Source organism: Octodon degus, unplaced genomic scaffold (genome assembly GCF_000260255.1).
Source record: "Octodon degus isolate 3935 unplaced genomic scaffold, OctDeg1.0 scaffold00116, whole genome shotgun sequence".
Taxonomy (NCBI): domain Eukaryota; kingdom Metazoa; phylum Chordata; class Mammalia; order Rodentia; family Octodontidae; genus Octodon; species Octodon degus.
In genome coordinates this window covers 4,701,739-4,725,750 of record NW_004524692.1, presented here as the reverse complement: position 1 = coordinate 4,725,750, position 24,012 = coordinate 4,701,739, and the positions used below count along the sequence as shown (strand labels likewise).

The window sequence follows — 24,012 nt, the reverse complement described above, 5'->3', positions numbered from 1 at the left end:
ATTCTGTACACCCTTGTGCTCAGCACTCCTTTGTTGCCTACCCCTTCCATGAGCCCTTCCTTTTAGTCATTTAAACTCTTCTCAAAGCATCTGACCAGGGCCACCCCAGGCACAAGTCACTTACGACTGCACCAAGGGACAAAAAGTGCCTGCCATAATCCCGGCACCCGGACTCAGGCTTGGTTCTTAGCAGAAAGGGACTCAGAATTAATGAAGCCCAGCGTGGGGTTATCCGGGACTGGACTTGGACCTTCCTGGTAAAACATAAAAACAATAAGCATTGCTCTTTCCCCTTCTCCAAAAAAAAAAAAAACCTCTGAGGCGAGGTTGCTGTTGCCGGCTATGCCGGCCTTAGAATCTGCCAGGAACACGAGACAGCTGGGTTCTCGAGGTACCTGCCGTGCTTGGATCCCCGAGGTTCCTGCGGTCCCAGTCGGGGCGAAGTTCCCCGGCGACAGTCACCTGCGCTGCTGGCGCGGGGGCGTGGCCACGGACGAGCGGGGCGTGGCCTGGGCGTGGCCTTGGCGCGTGGGCGGAGCCGGCCCGGGCCCGCCCCGCAGGAGGAGCCGCTGGCTGGCAGAGCTCCGGCGTCTCTGTGACAGGCGCCCTGCTCCACCGCCGCCGCGCCACCGCCGCCTTTTCTTCCTCGTCCCGGGCCGTCCGCGCCACTGCTCGGAGTCGGCGCCGCGCCCATCCAGCCCGGGCCGCGCGCCCCCGCTCGCTGCGCTCCGCTCCCCGCCGCCCTCAGCGCGGGCAGCGTTCGCGCGGCCACAGCGCCTTCGCGTCGCCTGAGTCCGCTCGGCCCTCGGCCCCGCTCGGGTCCCCGCTCAGCGGCCGTCTCACTGCCCACCCCGCGTTCCCCCGACCCCCGCCGCCTGGCCCCGCCTGGCCCTGGGCTTCCCTCCCTGGGGTCTCGCCCGCGCCTTCCTGCAGCCCTCGGAGGAGCGGGTCCACCGCGGGTCACCATGCCCAGCAAAACCAAGTACAACCTTGTGGACGATGGGCACGACCTGCGGATCCCTTTGCACAACGAGGACGCCTTCCAGCACGGGATCTGCTTCGAAGCCAAGGTGAGGAGGGGGCTGAGGGAGGCACTGCCCGGGAGGGGCATGGCTGGGTGGATTCCACGCACAGCACCCGGGCACAGAGAGGTGGGTTAGGCCAACTGGGGGCCTTTCTTTTACGGAGGGCGACTCCCCCCTCTTAGGATACTATTCCCAGGACAGAGTCCTGCTCAGAACTGCTAAAGAGCACCTGGAAAGTTTGAGAGGCGTTGCTTCACCCCCCTCCTCCCACCTGCAGACTTCCCAACCTTCCCTGCCCAGGACTGGATTGAGTTACTTGCCCAGCCCTCCTTCCCGGGAGGAGAAGCCCGTGAATGAGCAAAGCCTGGACACCTGGTTCAGGACCGGTTGAAGGAAGCCCTGGTGTTATTTACCTGCTGCGTTCCCCTGGGAGAGGTGCTTTCAGGAAGGTCTTTCAAAAGGGGGAATGCCTGCTTCCTACTGAGGAAAGGAATAGTTTTGTTTTTGTTTGTTTTGAAAATTCCAGGTAACCAGGTCCAGGTGTTAAAGTCACTTCCTAAATGTCTGATTTGCAGCCAGCCCTTTGCAAGGTCCAGTCCTTGATGAGGGGGTGGGATGATGTGCAACCGGGGGTGAAAGCTGCATGTTTGTTAGCTTTGTGGGGCAATGTTAAGTTTCAGTATTTGCGGCTGAAACATTTATCTGGAGGCCGAAGAAAGCCCTAGGGCCATCCTTGCAGGCAGGACGGGGTGGTGTCTACCCGCTCATCAGACTCGGTTAAGGCTGGTGGTGCCCTGCTTTGCAGGGTTTCCGATTTCTGAAATTTCAGTGGAGGTTCCTACTGCCCACCATGGGAAGGTGCTTTCTGGTGGAAAAGGGCTTTGCTTTTTGCCTTTTGCCACTTGACCTCCCGGGTGACTTAAACACATAGGGATGCTTGGCCCCTATCATGTAACTGTCATGAAAAAAACAAAACAAAACAAAACAAAACCAAGACCAAAAAACAATTGTACTCTCCATCCCCACGCCATTGGTTGAATCTTGCTGGTTTTGAAAACATGGTACTTTTAATGTGGAGACAGTTTTACTTTGTACCCCCAATTCTCTTTCAGGACTGTGTCCGTGCAGGGGTTAGTGTCATGCAGGATTATTCCAGCAGGTATCTTGTTCCTTCAGATCACACGTTATTCAAGTGTCTGATAGGTGTCCAGGGTGGTCAGCTCTCCTTAGATTTGTTTTCCTTCTCGTGGAGATGTATGAGTTAGGGGGTCTTAATTTCTTAATACTTTTCCTGTAATAACTTTTCCCCAACCCTATTTTGCTAGAACCAGAGGAGGCACACTACCCGCCTCAGACTCAGACCTTGCTGTGGAATGCAGAGCTGCGTTGCTGGACTCGGCAGGGACCAGGCTGGGGCTGCAGCCAAGATCTTATCTCACTTTTTCTCAGCCCTCAGAATAGATCTGGTTGGTCTAAGATGGGATGTTTGCATTCATTTTTTATCTAGGTTTGCTGCTTTGGTGAGTGGAGTTTTATGTTCAAGTACAAGTTTTCATCATGGTCATGCTTTTAGGACGATATACATAGAGTGGGAAGTTGACATTTGTGTTGTTCGGTTCACCAATCTGCTGATTTATAACAGTGAGGGAAAGAAGGGACATTAAAGTGTCTCTGAATCTTTTAAAAAATTTTTCCTCATAGTCCTCTGCATTTTGTCTCCAGTAGGTGTCAAAACCTAGTAGATGTAAGAACCATCAGGTAAGGACATTAAAATTCCAGTTCACACCTAGCTCCAGTTCTAATTCACTACCTCTAGGGAGAGTCCAGGAACGTGTACCTTTTTCTTTTTGTTTTACTCCCAACCTCCCCACCTGCTGGAGATCGAACACGGGTCTTGCATGTGTTAGGCAAGTGCTGTACCACTGAGGTCACAACCCTAGCCCTTTGTACTTTTTATTTTGAACCAGGGCCTTATTAAATTAGTTTTAAATTTGTGATCCTCTTGCCTCAGCTTCCTGAAGCTGAGGAGTGGATTACAGGTGTGTGTCACCATGCCAGGCAAGAGTCTGTACCCTGGACAAATGTTACAGGGAATTTAATGCAGTTGATTGTAGCTAGGCTGAGAAATATTGGGCCTGACGCTTGCCTTGAACTTGCTGCATCCTATTCTCATTTTCCCTTTACCAAATACGCAGTTTCTTTTCTAAGCAAGTGTCTGGGGGCTGTGGGATGCAGTTCCTATAGTAACTTCCCTGTATTCACAGACCGTGGTGGTCAAGAAGGAGGAGCAGCCACTGTTGATCTAAGCTGTATTCCAGTATAGATCTGACACCTAGGATATCAGGGATTTTGCTTCAAGAAGGGCAAGGTAGAGAAGAAAAGGAGAGGGCACAGATAAGGGCAGGGTGGCACTTTATTGGGCAAAGGCTGACTTAGAGGACTAGGGCCTAATTCTCAGCTGTTTGAAATTCTGGTGGGTATTGGCACCTTCAAGTGCCATGTCTGCCAAGACCTGAGTTGAGGTGAAAGCTGGATCTTTCCTGTCTTGTGTGCACCTTGCAAGTACAGTGTCTGGCTGGTTTCCACATCCCTATAAAACAGTGTTTGTGGGAATGCATAGTTACTGGGGTTTCAGAGTTAAGTCCTCACCACACCTCTGTGCTTGTTTTGGGAAAGCACAGGCTGTAAAATGCAAACATATTGTTGCCTTGTCAGGTACCTTTGGAAAATGAGCCCAAGACTTCCTCTTCCAAGGTTGGTGGTTTTTCAGAATCAACACTGCATGAAGTTTTTCTTTGGAGGTGTGCCTCCCATGTTCAGGGTTTTGCAAAGACTGAAGGAGGATTTAGGGTTAGGGTTGAAGGGCAGAAGTTCTATGCATTTCCAATCATGATCTGCATGCCTTTGTTTCCAGCAGTCTGGGAGGCTGAGGTAGGAGATTCCAAGTTTTAAGTTCAGCCTGGGCGGCTTAGCAAGTTAGTGAGACCCTGTCTCTAAATAAGTAAGAAAGGGCTGGGTATGTAAGTCAGTGCAAAGGCCCTAGGTTCAATCTCCAGTATAAAAAGAATCGTGTAATAATAAGCAAAATCCTAGATGTTTTTCATGTGCAGTACTTTATTTAATTCTCACTTCCTTACAATGTGAGTTTCCTTATGTCTATTTATAAAAGAGGGCATAAGCTAGAGAGGTTGTTACCTGCTCTGCAGCTCCCACCTGTGTGTGACAAAGCTGGGACTTAACCCTGGAGCTTTGGCTTCAGACTCCTAAGTCCGGTGCTTGCTTACTCAATATTCTTAATGGAGTATTCATAGTCACTGTCTTGGGAAGTGTCTGATCTGCAGCTCTCTGGTAGTTATCCTACCTATGGCAATGTAGGAAAGCATTCAGATGCTTAATGCTGGATTTCCCCTTGGGCTTAAGCTGCTGCCTACATCCTGTGGTACCTGGCCCACAGGCTGGCACTGTCTCTGGACTGGAGGTCCATGCGTGTGGGCCCTCAGAACCTGCCTTCTGGGTTGCCAAAATTATTACCTGGCTGTCTTTACTTGCTTGGTGAGAAAGAGGCTTCCACTGATTGTGGCACAAAGGCTAGTATTAATAATACAGTTATAGCTTATGTTCATAGATGATTACTGATTTGTATGGAACTCTGACCAGGACTTTCTCTCATGGAAACAGGAACATTGCTTTTATCTTCATTTTTCAGATTAGAAAATTGGGGAGCAGAGCGATTAGCTTTCCCAGAGTCACGGAAGTGATGGGTATCATATCACCAAAATATTTGTTGAGCATTTACTATGTGCCTTGCATTATTCTTGCTGCCTCATCTAATCTGTACACTCCAGGGCTTTGATCCCTGGTCTGTGGCTCTTTTACCTGCTCCTGAAGTGGTTACCTTGATTCTGGACCTCTCTGTAGTCCTGGGCTCCTCACTGGCACAGCATGCGTGGCTCAGACTGTCGGAGTGGGAAGCATGTCACCCCATCTAGTGAAACCTTTTCCTTATTCAGATGAGGAAATTGAGGCCCAGCAGGAAGTCACTGGCAATACGGTCAAATAGCTGTATAAAACCAGCACATACCTGGTTTCCTAGCTTCCAGTTGGCTTCAGTTATCTATCACTGCATAAAAAACTACCTCAAGACTCAGCGGCTTGCAGTGATCACTGTTTAGTTTTCTTATGATTTGTGGGTCAGGAATTCAAGCAGGGCTTCACTGGGTAGTTCTGCAGCTTGAAGTAATGATTCCTTTGGCTGCATTCATCTGCCTCTGGACTGGAAGGTCCTAGAAGACTTCACTTGTGCAGCTGGTGCTTTCTGGTCCTCTTCGTGGCTTCTGTCTCCAAGGACTAGCTTGGATTTGCTCCCAGCATGGGGCCATCTCTGTGTGGTAGCTGGCTTTCTAAGCAGGAAGGAGGAGGCTGGACAGACCTGGCTTTCTGAGTTTTACAGAATCACACTGGTTGGATTCTGTTGATCAAAACAGGTTAAAGGGATGAGATGCAAATTGCAATTGATGAGGGAGTGTGAAGGTCATGTCATGCAGCAGCACAAGAGATGCAAGTGTTAGTAAAGCCGTTGGAATCGTACAGTCTACCTCTAAGCTTTACCTTCTTCCCTCTCAGTGTATATGCTCTCCAATGACAGGGAACACTCTCTGAGGACAGTGTCTCGTGCTTCTTGTCTCTCTCCTCCTGTGGATCCATGATCCAGGCATGGACATAGTGGGTAACACAATTATTTGTCAAGTGGAAGAAATGACCAGTTGTAGAGAGCTTGAAAGCAGTAAATGTATTGTAATATTGCTGAGCAATTTTGAGGTTTCAGAGAGCTTGGACTGATGGGAACTGAGTGTTCTGGCTGGGTTTCCCTTCTTGCCAAATGGAGGCAAATGGCTTCACTGGTTGATGGTGGCTGCTTCTCGTGTGCTGGCATGAGGGCTTGTAGGTAAGGGCACTATACATTCATTCACCATAAATGGGGTCTTCCTGGCTCTTCTTAGCATCAGGGCCTGGTAACCACCTCTCAGAACCTGCTCAACTCTGTGCTGGGTGTTTGTGCTCCTTCCATCCGCTCCCTGCACCATAGTACAGATCTTGTCTGGATCCATAGCAAGTCAGGTAGAAGGACTTGTGGATTCCCCGGTGGCATCCTTTAAGAGAAGACTTGTAGCACTTCCTCATATATTTGTCTGGATACCTTTAAAATCTATTGTTATATTATTTTCTCCCAGACTGCTTTTTGGGTATAATGAGTTCCCACGATACAGCACCATTCTGAAATGGTACTTCTATTGTGCCTTTTTTTGGTGGTGTTGCTGGGATCAACCCTCTGGCTTTCTGCTAGGCAAGTCCTACCGCTGAGCCACGCCTCAACCCTTTTTCATGTGGATTTTTTTGGCACCTGTTTTTAGTTGTACTTATATTGCTTTCAGGTGTGTTAGTATTCTGCCACAGCTGGTCTCCTTGAATTTGTTGGATATCTCTTTCTACCTTAGCTCTCCTTTCAGGACTTTATGGCATTCCATCATGGCATATATGCCTAGTCCTTTATAGCAGTTCAGATCCTGCAGCCACATGCAATGATTGCCTTTCCCAGTCATCTACATCTAGAACCCTAATCAGTATGGCTTACTCATATAGTGCTGCTGCTTCCAAGAATGCAAGCATTCCAAGTCCTTTTTTTATTATTATAATTACCTGCTTTCGCTTCACACTGTTATTGCCTTGAGATTGTCTTTAGCTCTGCAGTGACCTTTCGGCTGTCATTGTCCTGCTCCCCCAAGCAGCCTGGGGTCATAGACCCTTCACTCCTTTCGACTTTCTTATCCTACACTATGAACTTGATTCCTTCTGGCTTGTTTGTTTTCCTGCTGTTGGAAAAAGAATTTCCTCTCTTTCTCCTTTGTGATCCATTGCTGAGATATAATTTACATGCCACATAACTCACCACTTTAATACATACAGCTCAGTGATTTTTAATATAGTCACAGATGGGTGCAGCCATCAGTTTTATTTTTTAATTTTTTAAAGTAGGAATTACGATGTATTGAAAAGGAACTATACTTCCACTTCATGGTGATAAACAAAAACAAAAACAAAAACAAAAACAAAAAAAAACACATTGTTCACAGAGTATTAAAATACGAAATAGGGATAAATCTCACCACACAATTTACAAGACCTATACACAAAAAACTAGGAAACATTGCAGAAAAGTTCAAGATTTCAAGAAATGATTAAGGTGAAACCCATGAAGATAACAGTTTTCCAAAAACTGATCTAATCTAATTCTAATGAAAATTACAGCTTTTTTTTAAATTCACAGGCTTATCTAAAATTTATATGAAAATCCAAAAGACTTGAACTCATTAAAACAATTTTGAAAAGGAGAAAACCTTGATAAGGCTAACATGATATTATTTCCAGAATTAATATCTTATTTACTCACCCAGCTTTGTACCCTAGGAGACAATATTATGCTTACACATATGGCTCTGATGTATTTCACTTGTGAGTATGGACTTGAGTGGCATCCATTTACCTATAAAAGTCCCTAGTTTATCCTTTTAATGGTTATGTAGTACTTCATTGTATAAAAAGGACCACGTGTTTTTTATCCATTTTTTGGTTGCTAGGCATTGGGTTGTTTTCAAGATTTTGTTATTATAAATGGTGCTGCTATAAACATGGGTACACTGTGGTATGATGCTTTTAATTCTTTTGGGAAGACATCCAGGAGGGGAATGGCTGGGTCAAATGAGACCTTAGTCCTAGTTTTTTGAGGAATCTCCACGCTGATTTACACAGTGGTTGTGCCTGTGTACATTCCCACCAACAGTGGAGAAGGGCTCCTTTTGCTCCACAGACCTTCCAGCATTTGTCATTGGTTGATTTCTTTTTTTCCTTTTTTTTTTTTGTATCTAGTACAGGGCCTACAGGGTCTCACTACACAGATTGGACTTGTAGTGATACACTGTTTTCAGCTTCCCAAGCACTGGGATTACAGGTGCGCACCATCATGCCCAGGCTTAATTGCAGTCTCAGTGCACCCTGGGGGCAGGATTGGCATGGCATGCCAGGGATGGAACCCCGGCCCCTGCATCTGCCTATGCAGGTGCTTTAACCCACTGAGCTATCTGGCTGGCCCTTGGTTGATTTTTTGATAAGAGCCATTCTTTCAAGGGTGAGATGGAGTGATTTTTAAATTAGCATCTCTTGAATGACCAGCGATATTGACCATTTCTTCACATATTTGCTTGCTGTTTGTATTTCTTCGTCTGAGAAATATGTATTCCTCTCAGATGCCCAGTTTTAGATTGGGTCTCTAAATTGGGGAGATCTTAATTTTTGAGTTCTGTCACCACAATTTGACAACATTTTCTTCACCTCATAAAGAAACACTGTACCTTTTGCCTACCACTGCCCTTTACTGCCCTCTATCTAAGCTCAACACAACCACTAATCTACTGTTTCCTCTAGATTTGCTTATTGATCTCTGTGGTCTTTTGGTTTGACTGTTTTCAGTTAGCAAAGTATTTCAAAGTCCATCCATGCTGTGTTGTGTATCAGTGCTGCTTTCTTTATATAATATTCCATTGTATGACTGTGACACATGTCACTTGTTCATCGGTTGATAGATGTTTAAGTTTTTCCATTTTGGGGAGCTCTTACCATAAATACTATAAACATTTGTGTACAAGTTTTCCAATGTGGCTGCATCCTGTTACCTTTCCCCCAAGGGTGAGTTCAGATTCCACATCCTCAACAATACTTATATGGATTGTGGATTCCAACCAAACTCAAGAATGAAGTACAGCAAGTCCCTGACTTACGAGCCTTGAGGGTGTGAATGTCCACAGGTATCCTGTAAAAGGCTTTGTCAGATGTGAATGACTCTGAATATGAATGTTCTCCCAGAATGAAACTCACTCATAAATTAGTGACTTAATTGTAGTATCTCGTTGTGATTTTTATTCACACTTTCCTATTGAACAGAACTTCTGCTCTTATATCTTTGTGGCCATTTGTATATCTCTTTTGGAAAAAGGTCTTTTTGACCCTTTGCTCATGTAAAAATTGGGTTGTCTTTTTTATTACTAACTTGTAAGAGTTCTTTATATGTTTGTCTTAGTTACTTTTTTCTCATTGCTAGGACAAAATATCTGACACCCAGAATTAAGGGGAAAAAAGGTTTATTTACCTCACAGTTTGTAGAGGTTTCAGTCCATAATCAGCTGGCTCCAAGGCAGCGTGGCACATGGCAGAGGGCAGCAGTTCAAAGCCGAAGACAGCAAAACAGAATAAAAAGGGAGGAGCAGCAGAGAGTAAGCCTCTTTCCCTCCCTTATATTTAGAATGCAGGTTACACACCCCAGGGTAGGTGTAGCTCTCACACTCATAATCCCAGCACTAGACGATGAATCAATCATAAACTCTCAAAGCCCACCCCATGACTTCATGAGGCTTTGGGGGAACATCTAGATGCAAACCGTAACAATATTCTAGGTTCAGGTTTCTTATACAGATTTGCAAACACTTTCACCCATTTTATGGATTTCTTGATATGTTTCCTTGCCATGTTGGGCATCCCAGGGCCTGATGTTCACAGTGCAAGTGCTCTACCAAGGAGCTACATCCCCAACCTTATAAAGGTTTGTTTGTTTGATACTTTTTTTTTTTTTTTTTGCATAGTCTGGCCTCAAACTTGCAATCTTCCTGCCTCAGCCTCATAAGTAGCTGTGGTTATAGGTGTACAACCCCTTATAAAGGTTTTCAAATTTCAACAAACTCCAGGTGTTTTCTTTTCCCTTCTTTTAAAGCTCCCTCAGCCTTGCATTCCCTGCTAGTCTACCTTCTGTTAATTGGGATAATTCCCTCCCCTGCCCTGCCTTGAGATGATTATTCTTCCTTCAAACTAGTTTACCGTTTGCTGCTCTGGAATATGAAGTGACCTTAATTGTATGAAAAAAAAAAAATCTCCCCCACCTCTTTCTTTTTTTTCCTTCCTTCCTTCCTTCCTTCCTTCCTTCCTTCCTTCCTTCCTCCCTTCCTCCCTTCCTCCCTTCCTCCCTTCCTCCCTTCCTCCCTTCCTCCCTTCCTCCCTTCCTCCCTTCCTTCCTTCCTTCCTTCCTATTTTTTCTTTCTTTTGTGGAACCAGGGGTTGAACTCAGGCCCTTGTGCTTGCCAGGCAAGCACTTATTCTACTGAGCCATCTCCCTGGCCCCGCCTCTTTCTTTAATGAATGTGCTGTTTCTCTTCTTTCACAGCTAAGCCTTGGGGAACAATGGCCAACCCTTTGTAGTTTCCTAGAGGTGACCCAGTTTCTGGCATACCCTATGACTTCAGCCTTGGATGCCATATGGAAATGATTCTACTCTGTTGTCCCCTTCTCTGTCCTCTTTCCTTTTTTTTTTTCCTGAGCAGCCTGCCCTTGTGATTTGGCTTTCTGCAGCTTCTCGCAGGTGGCCAGGCACTGCCCCTCTGATGGTGCCGGTCCTACTCCTCACCTGCTGCTCCTGCTCCCTTTCCTGACATCCTCCTCCTTTGGATTCCATCAACTCTGCCTCTTGTTGGCTCCTGGGTCTCTAACCCCAGAGACAAGATCTTCATTCTGGCTTCCTGTTAGGCTCCTATCCCAGTGGTTACTGATCCTATTGCTCAAGAAACTGGAAATCAAGTCTGTCTTCTGATTTCATCCTTTCACCACCCTGCGATCCTCTCGGGAACCCAGGCCTGATATGTAGGAGCACTGCTTTCACTCATTTACATGGACCATTCACTAGGACCCTGCTACCTTCTGAAGGTCCCTAGTGCTTCAGTCTTGCTTGGATTTCCCAATCCCATAAGCTTTTGCTTCATTAATTTTCCAGAAATGTGTTATCATTCCACTCAAAAACATGAAGGGTTCTAAGCCTCCTGGAGTTGATCTAAAATGCCTAGCTTGATACTGAACAATATTCTTTAATCATGCTAAATTCAGACCTGTATGGAGTACCCACCATTCCCTAAATCTTCGCTGTGATTTCCCACCCAATTCATGTGTCATTCAGTGAAGTGGATGTGACTGTTTTCTCTAAAATGGAGGGATTGAGGGCCAGGGAGATAGCTCAGTAGAATACCTACTTGCCTGGCAAGTGCAGGGTCTTGAGTTCAATCCCAGTACCAAAAAAAAAAAAAAAAAAAAAAAAAAAAAAGGAGAGATTAACAAAACCCTGCTTTGTATTAGAGCTTTTGTCCCTGAACAGTGTTTCTGTCTACGTGGCCATTGCTTAGTCCGTGTCACCCTGCCCCCCTTGTGTCTTCTGCAGTGCCAAGGACAGTTCCTTGCTTATAGAAAATGTACTTTGAATGAAAGAAAATAATTTCTAAAATGTTCCCTGTAAGGATGGCCAGGGCCCTCCTGGGTCACCCAGCACGGCAGGTATCCTACTTGGCTGCTGTCTCCTGCTGACCACTTACTTCTGCTTTCATCTGGCTCTGTCCCTAGTGACTGGAGACACTTCCCCGCCATAGCCTTTCTTTCTGATTTCCCCCAACCGCTACCTCTCAGCCACTTCCTTCTACTTGACATGCTGAATAATCACTTTTTCCTAAATTAAATGAAATTCCAGTGATGGAATCCAATGGAATTAGAAGATGAGTGTAGAGCATATGACCAATTTCAGGAGTGGGCAATTTTTTGTCATTTCTATAAAAAATTATCTTCGACTATTGTGCTATCAATCAGTTAATGAATTAATGAGTCAAATTTTCCTTAATTTGTTATTTTATACATTTGGTTTTTTTGAGATAAGATCTCATGGTATAATCTAGGCTGGGCTCAAATGTGCAGTCCTGCCTCAACCATACAGGTTTTGGGATTACAATGGTATCTACCATGCCTAGCTGTTCTTTTATAATTTTTATAACATGAATTTGGTTGACAGCATAGTGTAGTGTAGATTCAGGAGCCATTGTTTTGTTTGGGGCTTAAATCCTGGCTCTGTCTCTGACTTGCTTTGGGTTCTTGCATGACCAGCAACCTCTCCTATAGCATCCTCACCTGAAACAGAATTTACACATACTATGTGTCTCAGGGACCAGGCGAAGGTTAAATGGGTTTTGTGTATAACTGGCCTTGCACAGTGCCTGACCCAGAATGGGCTGCTATTTTGTTGTTGGTGTTGTTTGGTTCTACAAATTGCCATTTGTAGAAAAACCACCCGTGCATGGTTTTAAGCTGTAGAATACTCATATACTATGTTCTTTTGTATATTGAAGGCTGGGTTTTATGTTATCTTCATTATGCATGCCTGCTTAGAACAAGTTGCTGCGGTATTAGTCTGATTCCTAAAGTTGTACATCAGACAGCGTGAATACTCTGTCAGCTTAAAATAGCTGTCAGCCTCCCTGGAAGGGAATAAAAAAGGGTTAACCACTTTCTGGTGCATGCCCCCATCACATTTGTGCCAGCCGTGTAATCCTTGTTAGGATTTAAAAAAAAAAAAAAATCACAGGCTTTTATGATGTACAGTGTGTTGTCTGTCTTCAGTTGTCTTTGTCTGCATTTCTTGGATAAATATTTCTCTAAGCAGAGGTAATCTAAGCAGAAGGAATCTTGCATCATGGGATTAATTAATACCTTGTGATGCTTACATTTCCCTTTTCATTTTTTATGACCAGCATCATGTTTACTTTTAAGCAAAGCATCTGTTTGTAGAGTTATTTTGAAAGGCACTTGCAGTAAGCTCAGTGGCCAGAGAGTGCCGGTGGATGTTTTAAGCATTTTTTATATCTCACTAATTTGATCTTCACAGTGGCCCCATGTTGCTGTTCAAATTTTGTCCAGGAAGAGCCTGTCTTCCTGGGTTGGACTGAGTGGGTAAACGGTCCGCTAAAAGTGGGAGTCTTAGCCTGACAAGAGCCCAGCAGAGCCTGACCTTATTAGGCTCTGTGCTAGGTAGGCTGCTGATCGGTGGGCAACTGGAGCGCGGGAGAGAGGGCAGGAGAGGAGCCGGGGGGGCTCCCTGTCCCAGAAGTATTCCTTATTTGCCCTTTGTGTCTACCTTATTTGGTTTTCTGCAGTGAGACTTGTATGTCTTATACTCTCAGGGTGCCTTCATAAGAACTGAGGACAGTGGCTTACCCCTACCTGAAGAACATTTGGAGCCACAGTGCTGTCCAGGGGGAAATTGTTTTATTTTAATTTTATTTTTTTGTATTTTAGGGAAGGGTCTACAGAGTGTTCAGTGTCTCACTACTAGAATGGACTCATAGTGATCTGCCTGTTTACAGCCTCACAAGAGCTGGGATTACAGTCACGCTACTATGCCCAGTCTCAATCTCCGTCTTATCACGCCCCTGGGGTGGGGCTGGCTTGGCAGACCTGGGATCTAACCCTGGGCCCCTGCGCCTGCTTGTAGGTGCTTTAATCTGCTTTGCTACTTGGCCAGCCCTGGAAATTATTTTAAAAGAACAGCTTTACCTATTGAGTGAGAGTGGGATGGAATCTCTGCTAAGGAGCTTTTGGGCAGTAAAGGAGGAGGCACTTGCCACTCTGCGCACCCTCTACTTAGAAGAATCTCAACTCTACATGCGCGCTCTCTTGCTTTGTCCCTCCCTCCCTCCCTCCCTCCCTCCCTCTCTCTCACTCTCTGTTCATGTGTTGGGGGAGGGAGAGGAGGAGCTAGGTCAGAAAACACATTAGAGAGAAAGGTTGTTTGCGTGATTGCAGGCACTCTGTGTATCTTTTGCTCTGCGCTGTTCATCTCTCCTGGTTCTCTGCGTGTGTGCATCTTGTCCCTTAGCCCAGTCACAGACTCCTCAAAAGCTGAGTAATTCTTCACATATTAATCTTGTGCTGGCCACATCATCGAAAGCTGACATAATAGTCACTGTCACTTAAAAAGCATGTACTATGTTCTTGGCACTATGCCACGCCCTTCCTATGAAATGATTAATCAGATACTCCCAAGAGCCATCTGAGATAAAGCACTGTCCTGTGCTCTCCAGATCCAAGCAAGGCATGGTGACTTGTTCAGGGTCCAGATCTCGTATCAGCAGATCCAGAGTGAAGCCCAGGCTGTGCGGCTCAGGACATCTGCTCTTAACTCCGGGGCTGTGTGCCTTATTTGTCTGTCCTCATCATGCTCTGCATGGTTCTAAGCATTTTTTATGCATCCCTAATTTGGTCTTCACAGTGGCCCCATGTTACTGTTCAAATTTTGTCCAGAAGAGTACCAGGGCCTGTCTTCCTGGGTTGGACTGAGTGGGTAAATGGTCCATTAAAGGTGGTGGTCTTAGCCTGGCAAGAGCCCAGCTGAGCCTGACCTCATTAGGCTCTTTGTTAGGTAGGCTGCTGATCAGTGCTGATCAGTGGGCAAGTAGAGCGTGGGAGAGGGGGCAGGAGAGGAGCGGTGGGAGGCTCCCTCTCCCAAGAGTGTCCTGCCTTGCTGGCCGCTTGCCTGTGTACTTCCTGTCTGCGGCTGGCATTCCACTCCCCCTTGACCTGCACTCCCTCTTCCCACCTCTCCCAGTCCAGGTTCTGGGCTGCACTTCTGAGGCCTGGGCCCCCTGAGTACAGCACCTCCCACCTCCCGCCTCCCGCCCAGGAGATGCTGCCCTGTGGGGGGAAATCGCAGGCCACTGCGCCTGGCGCAGAGCTCCGTGTCTGTGTTCTTTTTCTTCTTCTGACTATAAACTCCTCTTTTTCAACTTTGGTCTCTCTGGATGGGAAGAAGAACTCATGTGGAAGCATTTTTTTTTTTTTCTTTTCTCTCTGTGTGTGTGTGTGTGTCTCTCTCTCTTTTTTTCCCAGAAGAAGATTAATGTTTCCCACTGGCCAAGTGACAGATAACATATTATCTCGCTCCTGTGTTATTTCCCATAAACACACGTAACCTTACTGTAACTACACTTTCAAACTGGTTCTTTGATGCGTGTGGATTTTCTTTTCTTAATTTGGCAGCCAGGTTAAACACAGGTTCTGGGTAACAATGTCCAAAAATAGGTGAAAACTGCCTCGTTTTTCAAGGTGACTTAAATGCAACTCTTTCCCCCTCATGGGTTTTGCAGTTTCCATAAATGAAGGAGATTACCTGAAGATGCATTTATTAATTAAGCAGCAGTTTTTAACCTTTGGCATATATCAGAATCACCTGGAAACTCTCAAAAAGTACACCCTGCAGGCTCAGGCTTGTGGAAGTGGCATATGGCCAGGATCTCCAGTGTTCCAGGTAACTCTGATAGACATCTGTGTTGAGCACCATGGCAGTAGAGCCCTGGTTCACAGACTTGGCTGCTGACTGGAATCTCTGGGGAGTTAAAGAAACACTCACAGCCGATGCAATCATTTGTGTCTTGAGTGTCCCTCAGAGGCCCATGTGTTGAAGGTTTGGCTGGCAGTCTGTGTGACATTACTGGGAGATGCAGAATCATTTGGAGGTAGGGTCAGGAGGACAGAAATTATTATTGGGGATGCATCCTTGGAAGGAAAGGATATTGAGGCCCTAGTCCCTTCCTCCCTTTTTGTTTCTTGGCATAATGAGCTGAACACACCTCCTCCGCCACGTACTCCTGTCATGAGTACTGGGGCACCACAGGCCCAGAGCAACAGAGCCCAGTTACCATCGCCTGGACCCCATGAAACTGTGAGCCAGAAACAAGCTGTTCCTCCTGCTAAGTTGGTTAACTCTGATGTCCTGTGACAGTGGCAGAAAGCTAACAGGGCTGTGTGCTTCTAGAGATTTTGATTCAGTTAGTACTGGGTATCTGTGACTTTGATATCCTCTCTTGCTTTGCCAAGACTTTATAGTTTTTTATTTGTTTTAACCACATGTGTAATTTTTTATCGAGGTGCTTTTGTAATTACTTGTGGAAGGATTTTTATAAGGACTGCTTTAAAATGCTTGTTGTGTAATTCGCATATATCTGTAGTCTTGACGTTGGCATCTGTTGATTTTTCTTTTCTCATTTGTGTAGAGATTTTCCTGGTTCTTGGAATGATGAGTGTTTTTTTTTTTTTTTTTTTGATGGAGAACTGGAAATTTTGTGTATTATTCTATGAGACCATGTTTCCTCCTCTTCTTCCTCTTTTTTTTTTTTTTTTTTTTTTTTTTTTTTTGAGACAGGGTCCTGCTATATAGTCCAGGAGAGCTGGGAACTTGCTTGCTCCTGATCCTTCTGCATTAGCCTCCTTGTTGCTAGGGTTGTAGATGTGCTACCATGCCTGGCTGAGACCAAATCTTACTTAAATATAGCGAAAGAGAAGTGTCGTTATCGTCAGGTGGAGAGAAGTCCAGGTTCTCACCTGAAGATACCAACCTGGTTGAAGGTGCAGGGGGCTTCATTCCCTTCCCCACGTGGCTCCTATTGCCTCTCTGGCCTTATGACTACTGGTGGTAATGAAAGCTCTCACTCCCTGCTGGGTTTCCTTGGGCTCCCAGCGAGGAGGGCAAGAGGCCTGTTAATGCTGGGTGGGGCAGATGGATAGCCTGGCTTCCATCTGCCTCTGGTGCCACTAGGAGGGAGGTGAGGTTGGAGCATCTTCTGGTCAGTGGAGCTGAGGTCTGTTGTTTTTAAAAGGTGCCTGGCTACAGCAGAGCTCTTGTCTAAAAGATTTTGACCCACCAGGCTGCCCCTTTTCTGATAGAGGCAGCAGGGTTTCCTGAGACTGCTTTTGGTCTGTATCTGCTGTCTTTCCTGGTCTCTGGCTTCCCTAGAAGCCAGCCAGGAATATGTAAGATAGAAAGACAATCCAGGAACTCACTGCTGTGCTGTTCCTGGGTGCGGAGATCCCCGCTGGGCTTCCTTCTTCTATCTTTCAGAACTTCTTTATGCTTGTTGCATGAATAATGTCTGGAGTTTGGGGTTGTATTTAGCAAAAGGGAAAGGGAAAAGTATATTTTTGTCATCTTCTTGGAACTGGGAGCTTCCTACACTGGTAATTTTTATTTTCTTCTCCCTGGTACTTGGGATTGAGCCCAGGGAAGCTCTGTCACAGCTATAGTCCCAGTACTTTAAATTATGAGAGAGGTCTTGCTAAGTTATACAGGCTGGCTTTTAATTTTGAATTCTGCCTCAAGTCTCCTGAGTAGCTGGGTTATAGACATATGCCACTGTGCCTAGCCAGATTGGGAGTTGTAATCATAATTGGTGATTTTAATCAAATGAAATCAAGCAGCAATATTTGGGAATCAAGGTGCAGACACTGGAGCAATAATCAATGTGGAGAGACTGTTCTGGAAGCCTGTACCTCAGTTCAGGTCAGAGAATGGCAGTGGCTGAACTAGGCGCTGTTCTTTTCCTGAGCTGACAAGAGGCCTGAGGCATCCTGTTTGAGACTGGAGATTCCGTGTATGTTAATAAAGAAGGGTGTGGACAGCCTTGTGGTTGAGCCAAAAGGAGAGAAAAGGTGGCCCTATGATGTGAGTGAGGAGAGGGAAGGTTTATATATAGGGCTGTGTTTTTAAAGAGGAAGGGAGATAGTAAGAAAGCCATATATAAATAAAAAATAATGGAGAAGTAGGCTTAAGGGTCTTGACAAGTTGCTAAATTGCCCAGAGATGTCTGGAACTTGCAGTCTTCCTGCCTCAGCCTCCCAGAGTCCTAGGATTACAGGAAACCTTAAACACTAGAGTTGAGAGATGTGACTTAATCTTGTCAAAGTAGAGACTGGCAGTATGTGTCACCAGGGGATGATATGGATCACAGTCATGTATTAGGAAGAGGAGATGGGTAAGAGGTGACACAGAATTAGAAGATACCACTGAGGGCTACACATAAAGACCATGGAGAGTAAGTGAGCCAGGGTGATGCTGGGAGGATTTAGATGTGACAGGAGGGGTTAATAGAAATGATGAAGAAGGGCAGGACACAGCAGCATGTGTGGGAGTCTCAGGGTCAGGCTATATCTGGGAAGAAGAATCAGCAGTTGAAAAGATATTGACTTAAATGATCCTTAGCAGCAAGCAGCTTAAAAGTGTGTTGTTACAACTCACATGACAAAGCTGTAAGTACCATTCCTTTGAAGGACACTCTGATGTCTGAATGGCACAAGCCTTGAAAGGTGATTCAATTTCCCTCATCCTTGTATCTCAGCCTAAGCTGCTTGTCTCAGGCTGGATGCTCAGCGGCACTGGTGTCCTAACATCCTGAATTGGGGTCTGTCTTTTTTAGAGCATTCCTGATATCTTATTCTGTCTTGTAGTTTGGAAAGTGTATCATTTGGCTGATAACATTTAGCATTTGAGATCTGTTTAGCTAAAACGATGGGCATGAGACTGTTCTGGTTCCACAGCCCTACTGATAAAAGGGGGTGCAACACCAGCAAATGCACAGAAGAATGACTGTAGCTAGACCCTAATCTCAAGGGTCAGGAAGTCTTTCCCTCTTTCCTTCTCCATCTCTTCTTGCAAGTAGATGCTGCTGAAATGTGAAAATACCAGGAATAGGATTCTGTAAGTCACTGCTGGCAAACCCTTATGGGCTCCTGAGGCTAATGGGATTGTTTGGGACATTAGACAGCAACTGCCCATGTGTTCCTGGGCTGTTAAATTACTCACCTGCAATACAGTAATGATTTGCCTCCTGTACTCCACCCCACCCCATAAACAAGCACCATCTCGTATTCACTTCTGAATGTTCAGAGCACAGCATGCTGCCTGACTCCTTAAAGGTGTGCCTTTGATGGTGAGTGAGCAAGCCAGTGACTAAGTTGGTGTCACCGAGTGTTACTTCACTACCCGCCACATTTACCTGGGTGCCTTTGCCCAAGTACGCTCCCCACAGTGGCTCTAATATAGTGTAGTAGTTCTGCTTTCTTTTCCCAGCCCTCTGTCATTAGACACACAGTGGCTGCATTTCATAACCAACATGGAGAGGAGGAGGTGTTACATGACTTTGCCTTCCCAGGCATTCCACTGGAAAGATGGCGAAAATTTTTACGGTTTGGGTTGCATTGTTCTTCTCTTACAGGTGACCAAGTTGATGAACACGTCAACTCTATACTTAGGAGGCTTAGTTCATCCAATCCTAGCTTCTTCCCTTCTCCCAGCTCTTCGTGTTTTTCCTGTGGGATGGCAGCATTTGGTTTGCAGTCTCAGTTGCTTCTGTACTTGCCTAGTATAGGCCTCCATAGAAGGTGTTTGGACTTTTGTATCTTCTGTAGCGCTGGCATGCAATCACTGCTCAGCAAGGACATGTTGGAGTGGCTGGGATTCAGCAGGAGTTGGTGCTGTTGTGTGAGCTCAACATCCCTGCACCCTGTGAGTGTCTCAGACACTCGCTACTTAGCGGGTCCTGATTTCTTCCTTCTATTAGTAGTTAGAAGTTGTTTTTCATTAAAAATATGTTAGAAGCACACACTTGAGGCTCCTGACTCACCTCTTCTAAGAGAGAAGTGATGCACTGGGTAGGCCATTGGGAAGGATGCAGCCCCCCGATTCCAGTGTACTTCATGATCATCTGTTTACTCGTTATCAGCAGGGAGGCAGGGGATGAGAGGCTGAATGAGGTACAGAGGGCTCTGGGCTGGCTGCAGCACCCAGCCCATGCCTGTGGCACCAACAGCCTTGCACACTGGTGTACCTCTCATCTCTCTGTGCTTCATGCCCCTCATCTGCAACACAGCAGAGCGGACCCAGAACCCACATCTGGGAGGTGACCTCTGAGCTCCTTCCCAGTCTTCCCTTGGGCTCTGCAGACCCCTGGCCCAGCCCTGGGAAGCCCCGTCCTGATCACTTCTTGCCCACACACTGGCTGGCAGATCAATTAGAGCAGACAATTGGAACCCAGCAAGGCTGCGCAGTGCTCCGCAAGGTTCTGGGCTGTGTGAAGTGTCCTTTGTCGTTGAGGCGTGGGAGGAGGGAACCTGCGATCCTCCTCTTATTTGCTCATCAGTGTGTTGCTCAGATGCAAGTACACAGAAGCAGAATTTATTCAGAACTTGTCTTATGCTCTCAAATGTTAACACCTTTTGCTGCTGTGTGAAAAAAGACTCTTCTAAAGTCTTAGTCATCAGTTTTGTCCTGTTGCAGCCAAAATAGAATGGTTTTGAAGAGCAGCAGAACTACAGGGTCAAGCACTGAAAAGAAAAAAAAAAAAGGTAAGAGAGAAGAAAGCCTGAGGTCTGATGTTGTATTTTGAGAAATCCAAGCAAGAAAAGGTCCTGTATGTGTCTGGCAGTGCCAGGGCCAGGCTCTCGGCCTTTAAGGATAGCTTTTCCTGCACACTATGGGAGAGCTTGCCCTTGTCCTTGTTACCTCAGAAGCTGAATTTGGTATGACAATACTTGTGATCCTGCTACAATCTAAGATCATCTAGAAAACATAACAAAATGTGGATGCTCAATGCCTTTAGGGGTCTTTGTCCCTTTGTCTCGCCTGGGGTCCTACGTGCATTCTAAGTTTAAAAGCTTCCACGCAATTGCAGCATGGGTCCAGAACACTGCTGATGTACGCATAGAATAAAGCTGTTAATGGGCAGATGTAGGTTATTTAGGTTGTCAAACCTGATTAATTAGACCCAATTCCTTTTTTATGGCTTTACAATGAGGTTCCGATTGGGTAGGTTACTGGATGTAGTGCATGCAGGTAAGAGGGGAATGGTTAAGAGGGAGACAGATCCTGGAGAGAATGTTCTCAGGGAATGTGGAATGGCAGCAGGCCGGGAGCCCTGGCGGTTCCCTGTGCATTGTGGATGATTTCACCCCTCAAACAGGAACATTCAGTTTGTGGGTCAGAGCTCCCCCTCCTCCTGCGAAGTTTTGGCTTGATGCTGATGGCAGGGTCCTTTCTGTGCTATGTGTGTGTGCACACTCGTGTGTGACTAGGGCTCAGCAGCCCTGCCTTCCCCTTCCTGTGATGTTGGCTTTCTTTCCTGTGTGTGGGTGCCCATGTGAGTGCCATGCATGCATGCACGTGTGTGTGTGCGCATGTGTGTGTACGTGTGTGTGTGTGAGATGGAGTCAAACCCAGGAGCTTGCACATGCCTCTCTGGACATTAATGAAAACACGCAGCCTGGTAACTGACATATCTTCTAGGCTTAGAGGTTTTCTCCTATCGTTCTTCCCATCTCCAATTCTCTTTTGCTGTTCTCCTTCTAATCCATCATTCTTGGACTTTCTATATGTTTTCTGTCCCAGACTTGGAATCAGCCATTTCTCCAGGGAGACCTACTGTCTTGTAATGCAAAGTCGTCTTTCTGAAGCTCCACCTGGACCCCAGGGATGCTACTTGTCCCTGGGTTGTCTGTTGTCTGTGAATCTTTCTCATGGACAGGGCTGGGAAACTACGTAGGAAAAGACTGAGAATGACTGTGGTAGCTACGAACATATTTGTGAACTTGCACTGATATTCCAAATACAATTTGAGACTAGAAATTTTATATCCTTTTGAATCTCATCTATTTTTTCTTTCAATCCAAGAATTTTGGCTATCAAATACATAGAGAATGGTAGACTTGAATGTGCCATAATTACTCATTTGCTTTATCCTGCAATGCATCGTCACATTTCTTGGAAAAATACTAGGAAGACCAGCACCAATTATGATTATTGAAAACAGTTCGAAACAGTACTGCATGTGCCATCTGCACTTCTACCGTTTACAAACTAATGCTATAGTTTGGATCGGGAATGTCCTCCAAGGGTTGAAAGCTTGTTTCCTGGGTGCCACTTCAGGGAGACTGTGGAAACCTTTGAGAGGTGGTGCCTTGTAGGGGAACTAGGGTCCCTGTGGTGTGTCCTCTGAGGGTGATCTTGACTATTGCTGCACCACATGTCCTTGCCAGCAAGTGCTACCTCAGCACAGGCCCAGGAGCAATGAGGCCAACCCAGTGTGGATGGAAATCTCCAAGGCTGTGAACCAAGAGAAAGATTTCCTCTTAACAAATTGATTATCTGTTATTTGTTACTGTAAAGGAAAACTGGCTAACACATTATGTCATTGTTGTAGGTTGAATAATGCCCTTTAAAAGATGTCCATGCTTTAATTTCTGGAGCTCGCTGCTCTTAGTTTACATGGCAAAGTCTGCCTATGAGTGATCAAAAATATGAAGAATGTTTAAAATTTTAGAAATCTTTATTACAGTAAAAGAGACATTGCCATTAACCTCCTCAAGATAATTCTTGTTTCCAGCATACTTATTCCATTGTTCTTGCTACTTTCTGAAGCAATTCTAGGAATCCTCTTTCCTGTGGGCAGATGGTTTCATTGTTCATAGTGACAGTGCTTTGGGTCACACATAGACTGTAGTATGGCAGTTTCAGTCAAATAAAAATGTTATGGTGTGTCTTCATCCACCTTATTCATTGGGTCTGGTGCCTTGTAACTTCTGGCTCTTCCTCACAGTCAAAATGATTAGGAAAGGCAAAATGCTTCCAGTTGATTCAGAATGTTGGAGCAGCCAGGACAATATTACCAAAGATACTCATAAAAGAGAACTTGCAGAACTCCTGCAGAATGTGGCAAGAGTGATGGGACAAGTGTATTTTAAGGGATGGAGTATTTTGAAGGGAAATTAGTAAGCATATTCTTGAATGTAATACATTTTTTAAAAATGTAGGTATTCACTGTATTTTTCTGTCATACCTTGTATGAAATAATATTAGGATCCTTGAGAAGGGGATATTGTTCTGGATTATCTGAATGGGCCTTAAATGAAATCATAATTGTATTTCCAAGAGGGAGGGTGAGGGAGATTACAGATGGAATAAGTGGAACCATGGAGACAGAGATTGAAGACATGCAGCCACAGACTGAGAAAGGCCAGCAGCCTCTAGCAGCCACAGACAAGGAATGGATTCTCATAATGTAATCCTCTAATCACTGCACATTGAAATAGTTACCCTTTCATCCTCACTTAGTTCTTTAGTAGCTACATATTTAGTACTTTTTTCCCTCTCTTCATTTTTTATATATTTGGTTCAGGGTCTCACTATGAAGCTCAGACTCAAAGGCATCCTCCTATTTTTAGCTTGCCAGCTGTGGCATAACAGGGATGCACACCATGCCTGGACTCGATCCCTGGCTCAACATGCCCCAGGGGCAGGGCTGGTGTGGCACGTAGGACTGGGCATTGAACCCTGGTTCCTGTGCTTGCCAAAGCAGGCGCTTAGTCTGCTGAGCTATCTTGCTGGCCTCATATTTAGTATTTCTAAAGCTTCTAGTTGTATCTGCCATTATTTTGATTATCCACAATTCTCTATTACCCATAAGAAGGGCTCACTGGGATATTTCCTTGATTTTATTTCTTTTCCTTTCTTTTGCATATTTGTAAACTCTTATCTGTGTAGTTTATATGTAAAAGGTCAAAATCACAGGCAATCAAATCCTTGGTTTCTACATTTTTTTATCTTAGATGTTATTGCCTGTCCTCCTGGCATATAGCTTGTTATAAGTCTCATCAAAATCTCCCGTAGTTTCTTTTCTTGTAGTTATTCTTTAAAAAATAAGATGCCCAAATTATATTCATTTTAAAGTGTAGTATTTATTTATTTATGTCTTTTTTGAAACATGGTCTTGCTATGGAGTTCAGGCTGACCTTGTACTCACTTTGTAGCCCAGGCTAGTCTTGAACGTGCAGTGATCTTCCTGCCTCAGTCTCCCTTGTGCTGGGATTATAGGCATATGCCACCATGCCTGGCAAGTCTAGTAATTATACCAGAGTATATCTTGCTATTGTTCTTTTGAGTCAATATCTCAGGTGCACAATATGCTTTTTCAATATGAGGTTTAAAATAGCTCTCCCACCCCCTCGGGCCACCCCGCACCACTCCGCCTTACCTCCCCACCCCTCCTGCTAAGTAGGAATTTCTGCCGACTTCCGGGAATCCCCAGACCCAGTCCTAGCCCAGGTCCGGTGAGTGTGTGGAGAGATTCCTGCTACCCTGCGCCGGCGGGACCAGTCCCAGCCCAGGCACAGCGTGGGCCGGACCCTCCCCCACCCCCTCGGGCCGCCCCCCACCACTCCGCTGTACCTCCCCCACCCCTCCCGCCGAGTAGGAATTTCT

At 45.6% G+C, this 24,012-nt stretch overlaps 1 protein-coding gene across 1 annotated transcript in view; it reads left to right on the top strand.

Moving 5' to 3' along the window:
• Nucleotides 1-764: 764 nt before the first annotated feature.
• Nos1ap (nitric oxide synthase 1 adaptor protein) overlaps nt 765-24,012 on the top strand; it is a 293,255-nt gene continuing 270,007 nt past the window's right edge. The window contains exon 1 of the mRNA XM_004639967.2: nt 765-1,070. Coding sequence (XP_004640024.1) covers nt 966-1,070 — 105 coding nt within the window. The 5' untranslated portion in view covers nt 765-965. The remainder of the gene's footprint in view (nt 1,071-24,012) is intronic.